At 41.2% G+C, this 8,424-nt stretch overlaps 1 protein-coding gene across 2 annotated transcripts in view; it reads left to right on the forward strand.

Moving 5' to 3' along the window:
• ELL2 (elongation factor for RNA polymerase II 2) overlaps window positions 1-7,621 on the forward strand; it is a 49,144-nt gene extending 41,523 nt beyond the window's left edge. For both annotated transcript variants that reach the window (XM_021380446.1, XM_021380447.1), the window contains 3 exons: window positions 2,914-3,085; window positions 4,096-4,140; window positions 4,270-7,621. In XM_021380446.1, the coding sequence (XP_021236121.1) occupies window positions 2,914-3,085; window positions 4,096-4,140; window positions 4,270-4,389 (337 nt within the window). In that variant the 3' untranslated portion in view covers window positions 4,390-7,621. The remainder of the gene's footprint in view (window positions 1-2,913; window positions 3,086-4,095; window positions 4,141-4,269) is intronic.

Consider the following 8,424-nt stretch of genomic DNA (forward strand, 5'->3'; position numbering starts at 1 on the left):
GGCAGCGATACTGAGCTTTCTAAGATGCCTTGAAATCTTTTGTCCTCACATAGAGAGGCATACAACGATTTTATGTAGTCTGATATTTTAGTTGGGTGCTTCTAAGCTTTGCTAAAAAGGGAAAAAGATAATGTAAGATTTCATAAAGTTGTTTGAGTCCTGATTGGGAGTGCTCTGTGAAAGGAGCAACCTTTCAAATAATTGTACAGATGATCTACCTGTTGGCAACACCTTACTGGAAATAAGTTACGTAGGGGTGTTGCAGGCATCTGCCTTGTCTTGAGGAAAAGACTGAATTCTTGAACAAACCTGCAGGTTGATCCAGTTTAAAGGATTTTGATAGTTTATTTTAGCACCTCTTTCTGCCTCCAAGTACTACATAATTCATTAGTATAATACTAAAGCATATTGAAGATAATTTCCTGTCACAAATATTTAGTGAGTCAACTAGGAAAGGTGACCTTCCATATTTGTTGGTTGGGAGTAGGGAGAGGTGGTTGTAGGTAGCTGTCTTTGCCGTAGTGATCATCAAATAGTTGATTTCATAATTTCTGGCATAAGGAGAAAAAGGTCAGCACCCTCTATTTTAAGAAAGCAAACCTGAAGCTACTCAGGCAGCTAGTTAGCAGTGTCCTCTGGTAATTTTCTCTATAGGGTCTAGGTCTCCATGAGAGCTGGTCGCTTTCCAAGAATCACCTCTTGAAAGCCCAGAATCAGTCAATTCCATTCTGCTGCAAGGCAAGCAAGCAGGGCAGAAGACAGGACTAGCTGAACAGGGAAGCCATCATGGAATTAGGGCAGAAAACACAGAATCTCAAGCAGCAAAGTCAGGATTTATGGGGAGAGTACAGAGCTTCAGTTGCATCTGCAGCAGGCAGAAAACAGGAAAAGCAAAAGCTCAACTTGAATTGATGCTGGCCACTGTAGAGTCAGACGACAACAAGGGCATTTTCAAGTATGTCAACAGCAAAGGGAGATCAAAGGAAAACACTGGACTGCTAGTTGATACAGGTGATCACCAGCAAAAGAAGAGAAGGTGGAAGCATTTAATGCCCTTTTTGCCTCAGTATTTAATAATAATGGCAAATCTTCATCTGCCTGTTCCTCTGACATGGAGGATCATGACTGACGGAGCAATGACTTTCTATCTGTGGTCACTAAAATTGTACAGGAACAGTTGCAGCAGCTCAGTGTTCATAAGTCCATGGACCAGGTGAGTTTCACCTCGGAGTGCTGAAGGAATTATGAACATTAATGCTGCGCTTCTCTCAGCCATCTACTGAAGGTCATGAGAGTCTGGGGAGATCTCTGCTGACTAGCCTAAACTTGGAAACTAGCCAGCATTACAGCCATCTACAAAAAGAGCATAGGAGAGGAGCCAGGAAGCTACAGAGTCGTAAATCTAACCTCAATCCCTGGAGAAGTTACATAGAACATTGTCCTGGGGAAATAGGAAGTCAGTTAATGAACAAAGCTATTAAAAGTCGCAGTCAATGTGGGCTTGTGAAGGGAAAGTCCTGCCTTAATAATTTAATCTCTTTCTCTGATATGATCACCTGTTCGGTGGGTGAAGGGAAGGCAATGGATGTAATCTTTCAAGATTTCAGTAAGGCCTTTGGAACGGTCCAACTGTGAGATAAACAGGTTCACACTACACTGGCTGATGAACTGTCTCAACAGAAGAGCTCACAAGGTTGTAGGGAATGGGGCTACAGTGATCAATGGCGTGAAGTTCAACAAAGGAGAACACCAGGTTCCACACCTGGGGATGGAGTAATGCCAGACATAGGCACAGTCTAGGAAACAAGTGGCGGGAGAACAGCTCTTTGAGAAGGGACTTGGAGTTGCTGGTTGACAGCAAGTTCACTGTGAGCCAGCAGTGTGCCCTGGCATCCAGGAAGGCAACCTACATTGTGGGGTGCATTAGAAACCGCAGACCAGCCAAAGGAGATGATTTCTCCACTACTTTTAGCATTGGTGCAGTCTTGCCTTGATACTGTTTACAGTTCTGGGCTCCACAATTTAAAAAGGATGTTAAGATCCTCAAAAACATCCAGAGGAGGGCAGCAAAGCTGCTACCAGGGCTGGAAGGCATGTCTTGTGGGGAGAGACTGAGGGCAATTGGGTTCTTTAGTCCAGAGAAGGTAAGAAGGTGACCTCATTGCTCTCTGCATCTCACTGAGGAGGGGAAGCAGAGGGAGGCACTGGGCTGTGTTCCTGTTATCTGATGGGAATGGCACAAAGATGCCAAGGAAAGGTTGAGACTGAACGTTAGGAAAATCTTCTTTACCGAGAGGTTGGTCAAACACCATAACAGGCTTCCCAGAGAGGTGGTGGATACCCCACGCCTGACTGTGTTTGAGGCATTTGGATAATACTGTGAATAACGTGCTCTATCTTTTGGTTAGCCTTGAAGTGGTCAGGCGGTTGGACAAGATGATCTTTGGATGTCCTTTCCAACTGAGCTATTCCATTCCATTTGTGTTCAAACATGACTAGTCATATTATAACACCAGTCCTGAGTCCACAAATCATCTTCCTTCGTTGTCATGCCCAGCAGGGCTTCCAGCATAGGACAGCCATAGGTTGGCTCCAGTCTTTTCTTTATGTCTCCATGAGTCCTTGCTCTTCTCTGGAGTTGAAGTTCTGTTTTGAGAATCTGTTGGTGGTTTTGTCACGTAATCAGTTTGTTGCTTGTAGCACATCCTGCAGAAATGCTTGGGCCCCTGCTGGTGTCTCTGGGCAGAGACAAAGCAATCAGTTCCTAACCTTCAGGAGAACGGTTAGATCCTTCCTTGCAGAGGAGGTAAGGCAGGGCAGGGCTCAGCAGTTAACCTTTCCCTCAATGCATCTGTTTGATACCATGAAGTGTCTTTGGTATAAGATTGAATATGCACTTGTGTTTTCTACTAGAAAATACATAGCTATAGTCTCCTATGAGCAACGCCAGAGTTATAAGGATGACTTCAATGCAGAGTACGATGAATACAGGAGTTTGCATGCTCGAATGGAGAGTATTACCAGAAAATTCATGAAGCTTGATGAACAACGAAAGCAGCTTTCTCCAGGGTCCAAGGAATATCAGGTAAAGAAAAGTAAAACCATGAAGACTGTGTCTTACTTCCCTCTTACCTCCTACAGGATTTTGTATTTTCAGCATAGGCAGGTGCTTCAGTTTAGTATTCCACTAAATTACTCTGACATGATTTTAAAGTGTCCAAGAGAGACCAAGTAACTAGTTGTATAGCAGGAGTTACCAGGTTGGCTGTAGTTTTACTGACCACCTCACAGCATCCTGGTGAGGTAGGAGAGTACTGCTACACTGATGAGAAGGGAAAAGAACCAAAGGACCATCCCCAAGCTTTGCTAACCTGCTATTTCCCATTATTTGAAGAGGAAATGTTTATTTTGTATATTTAACAATATGTACAGCCACAAACTTATTTGGCTTCTAACTGTAAATTTTAGCAAAGGAGGGTATAAATAATTGGTATTCCAGCTTTCAAGCCTGAGTTAACATTATCTGGACATGCAAATTCCAAATGCTCAGTACTAGAATTCTTCAATTCTTTGTGTGTGCTGTGAGGATGTTTGGTGGCATGTGGCTAGCTTTTATAAGTTTTTGCACAGATTGCAAATGTATTTGTGAGCACAAGGAGTATTTTAAAATCGCTGGTACTGCTCAGTCAGACGAAGGAAAGAAGGTTTACACAACTCACATACGTGGTCTTGACCCTACATGGGCTAACTCTTGACTTCTGTGGCTTCACAAAACCATGTAACAAGTCATTTAGCCCTTATTGAACTCCACCCAGTTGAGTAAAAGCAAGTATTTTACTGTGGCGTGAATGACTTCACAAAGAGAATCTTCAAACACATTCTCTTCCTGTTGCTTGTTTACAGATTTAATTGCAGATCTGGGCTGTGTTCTGTGTTTGTTGATCTGGTTTTTTTTTGTGACTCAGAAGAGTGATGACTCTTAGAAAAGAAAATATCTTGAGTAAAACTCCTTTTTAATGCTTTACTTGGTTGTATTTTCTAGTAGTAATGAAATGTTCTTCATATTGTTTCCACATTTCATTTTTTTTTTTTAAGATGCTTCATGAGGAAGTCCTAGAAGAGTATCGAAAGATACAACAGGTATGTGTAGCACCAGGTCTGTGGGTATTAGAAATTGCTGGAATGGGCTTTTGGCCATTTTTAAGCAAAAGACATGAAATAAGAAACTTCAGATATTTTCGTGCCCTAATTTTCTTTTTATCTTTACAGTCTAGTCCCAACTACCATGAAGAGAAACACAGATGTGAATATCTCCATAACAAGCTGTCTCACATTAAAAGACTTATAGGTGAATTTGACCAACAACAGCAGTCCGAGTTACGGCACTAGCCTTCTGCTTGGACCAGCACATGTGAATGAATGGAAACCTATTTATTTAAAATTCCAGATGAGTTGCTCTAAGATGCTAAGAAGATTGAACTTTTGCGTTTTTCAGTATTAGTATACTTGAGTTGACTACTTCTGTTGTTGTTGATTATATGTTGTTTATATGCATATTTGAAGCTGCTTTCTCTGGTCCCTTTTTTTCTTCAAGACTTATGTTTGTCCATTGAAATCATTTTATCAGTAGGTGCTGGGACCCAGTACACCTACTGTGAAGTTGTGCACATTTTAAGAAAATAGTGTAGCGAATTGAAATACTTTTGGATAAATATAAGGCTATTTTTCTGACCTTTCTTGTTAATGCAGACTCTTTGCCTTAAATGGTAGAAGGTTTAGAAATTTGCACAAAAAAAAAAAAAAACAAAACACAAAAAACATTGTTTTGGAGGGTTAAAAAGGTGTTGTATATAAGTCTATATACAGCCCGTCGTCATTACTAGAGAAACTCACAACTGCAACTTAAAGCCCCCATCGCAATGGTTGCCTTAAGGTGTTTGCTTGCATGTATTTAGTGTAGTTAAATTATTAGCTACACTGCTTCCCACCTTGCTGAAACACCTGGGAAGCACTACATGGCCTACAAGTGTCTGAAAGTGTGTGCCTGTTCTGTGTGTATGCAAAAATGTGTGGGTGTGAGCATGCATGATGAGGAAGGGGGGGGAAAAAAAAAGCTGCTACTCCAACTACTCTAAGTAGGCCAAACGCTCAGGTTAAAACAACTGACGAGTGTTGCTCTAGGTTTTTTTCCTATAAAATTGCTACTTCTATTGTGGAAGATGAGAGCATTTCCATTTCAATAGTTTGTCAGCTTTATTAATGTTGGTAAAATTGATACTTTACAAAAAAATTAAACAGATATATAGTTTTGGGGCAAGATTATAAAACTAAACATGTAGGTTACCTATTTATATACTGCTATAAAGTATTTTTTGAAGAGAGTTATGCAAAGAAGCTATTGCCTACATGAAATGTATATTTAAAGATTTTTGTCCTGGGTGCCAGGAATATAACAAAGAACAGATGTATTTAACTATGAAATACTGTGATCACAAAACAGCACAAATTTTCATTTCATGCAGTTTTTATTTTATTTTGATTTAAGTCATCGCTTGCTTTGTCATGTGAAAACACGGGTTATCTGGTCAGAATAGAGCAAAATCTTACTTTGTCTTATGTTTGTCTTTTCAAAATGCAGCCAATTGAAAAGGGAAGCACTATGTTTACAAATATGATTTTGGAATGTTTGCCAAAATAGTGGTAGTATCTCTAATAAACTTTATCTCCAGCATAAAAAAACAACAACAAAAAAAACCAACGACAACAAAAAACAACGCAAACTGTTGTATATCACTGTAAACCAGAAAATGTTTGAAAATATGCATTCAAGTAAATGAGAATTTGAATTTTTGCCTTAAATTTGTCAATTCAGATATCTTGCAGTCATGAAGATGAAGTAGCATGCAGAGGCATTCCCTTCTGTTGCATGACTTGTATGACATATTTGAGGCCAAGTTGACTCTGGATCCCTTGGCTTAACACATCCCTTGCCACACATTTCAAATGGCAATGTGAAGGGATGACCTCTTGCTTAATAGTAAGAGCTGCATTCATCTGGGCTCAAACATTGAGGCATACAGACAGCCGTGCCTAGGTCTAAGTGCAGGAGTTGGTAACTGCGCTGCATCTGCATTGGATGGCTGGATTTCCACCCAACTTTCAACGAAGTGTCTTCTCAGATTAAAATAGTAGGAAGCTTCTTATTCTGGAATCTGTTTTGGTAGTGCAGTGCTCTTTATCTAAACTGTATGTACAGATCTGACTTCAGCTGCCATTGTGAGACATGCAGTGCTGGTATACAGCTGTCCAAATGTGTTGTTACCATTCATTGTACTACTACTGTGTAACTGAGATTAGTGTAGTTAACAAATTTTTCTCCTCCTTTTATGTGAAAGATTGACCTGTATTTGCATGCATCTTCTGGTTTACTACCTGTGTATCTGTTGCAGCTGGAGGTTAATGCTACTTGAGAGGTCCACCACTGTGCATCACCGTGAGATCTGACAACCTACTGTAAAGACCTTAATTGAAGGTTTTGCTCATTTGCATCAAGCATTTCTTAAGCCTTGCAAGTATACCAAACAGCCTATGTAAATTTGCGGCACTGTTTTGCAATACATATCTCTTGTTGCCCTTGAGCTGCCATTCCTGTTTGGCAGACATGGAAAAGCCCACTGACTCTAGGCCTGTGACTTTATTGCCCTGCCCCATACAAGTGTCCTGCTTGCTCAGAGGAGCAAGCACTGCAGATGGCGGCATGCTGGCTGGGGATACACTACAACAGGTCTGGAGCAAATGACTGATGTAGAGGGGCAGATGCTCCTTGTCCCGAAAGGAAGCTGGATCTCACTGCGGTTTCAAAAAACATCAAGACATGAGGGGGCATCAGCCTTCTCCAGCTGTCTGAAAAAAAAAAAAAATCACAAGTTATGATGACTGGTTTCCCATCTTGCTATGGTTTGTAGGGGGAAAACTATGCCCAAAGAAAACTTTTTTTGAAATAGTAGCTATGCTTTAAACCATCACAGGAAGCAGATAACTATTGACTGCTTCCAAGTCTTCATTTGATCTTGTCACTTATCAAAAAGTAAAAATATTTGAAAGCTTTTTGTAAAACGTGTATGTAAGTATTGGAAGCAAAGTTGTTTCAATAAGTTTTAACAAGTTGGATTAAAGTGTTGATATTGTAACCTTGTTCATTCGTTAGCTTTCTTTAAATAGCGTTGTTACAACCAGTCTTTCTGGATATGTTAATGTGGATTCATGTGAAGACTTACGGCTACTTTGAAGTACAATTCTTCGCAGAAGTTTTGCTCTACTCTGTTCGTATACCTGAGGGGAGAGGGATGTGGCCAGCAGTCCCATAGCTGCCTTCTGGGGAAGGATATGGAAGCGTTTAAGGGAGGGCAGCATCTGGGAAACATGAAGGTTTACAACAGAGCTGTGACTTCCCCTTTCTGATTCAGAGAGTATTGTAAAACTTTTTCAATTGTTTCCATGCAAACTGTATTAAAACTCCGCGCGTGAAACATCTCGGGGCATTCTGTCAATGAACATTTGAGCCATTGTAGCCCTTCTGTTCTGCATCAACTTGAGTTCAATAAAAATGTTCACTTTGCAACCCTGAGGTGTGGGGCTGTCCTTGTCTGGGAGTGGCACTGCTGGGGGGTGTGGACAAGGCAGGGAAGTGAGCACCATCGCAGAACAAGGTCAGAGAGCAGGAGGGGCTTTGCTGCAGCCTTCGCTGAGCACCCTGCTCCAGGGCGTCCTTGGCTGGAGATGACCCATGATGCTTAGTGCAGTTCCTTACCCAAAAAAGCAAGATGTTCACATGCCAATTTGCAGTGGCTCTTTTTCCTACCCTTCTGAGCCTGAGGTTCCTGTCTACTTCTATTTTACATTCACAGTGCAGTATTCTGGCAAAACACTTTGATATCAAGTGCAATCAGGTGTTCGGGAAGCTCTTGAAGGCCATGGGGCTTTGCCCAGCCAATGTGTACACTAGGGGCAGGGCAGAAGGTGGCAGTACTCTTATGGCTCTCACTAATTGTGTGAGCTAAATGCGGAGTTTTCTGCTACAGAATGTGTTTGTCTGTTGGTCAGTAGCTATTGGTACAAGATGGCTGCGTCACTCTGAACAGTTAATTGCTGGTTGCAAAACTGAGCCATAGATGAAGGTTTTACAAGCTGGTATCCTTAGTCTGCTTCATGTTTCACTGCACTCTTAAACTGCTTTTAGGGTGTGAAAATTCCACGTATTTGATAGCCGTGTGCATTTCTGGCTGTCATTCAGAACTAAACTCTTCAGCACGAAACCAAAACTGAAGCCATGCACGTGCCACTGCAGAAACCACAAACTCTCTTTGAAAACCTAAAGCCTAAACACTTCTGAGGCTTTCACTTTTAAAAGTTGCTGACCCAGTA

This window comes from Numida meleagris, chromosome Z (assembly GCF_002078875.1).
Source record: "Numida meleagris isolate 19003 breed g44 Domestic line chromosome Z, NumMel1.0, whole genome shotgun sequence".
Taxonomy (NCBI): domain Eukaryota; kingdom Metazoa; phylum Chordata; class Aves; order Galliformes; family Numididae; genus Numida; species Numida meleagris.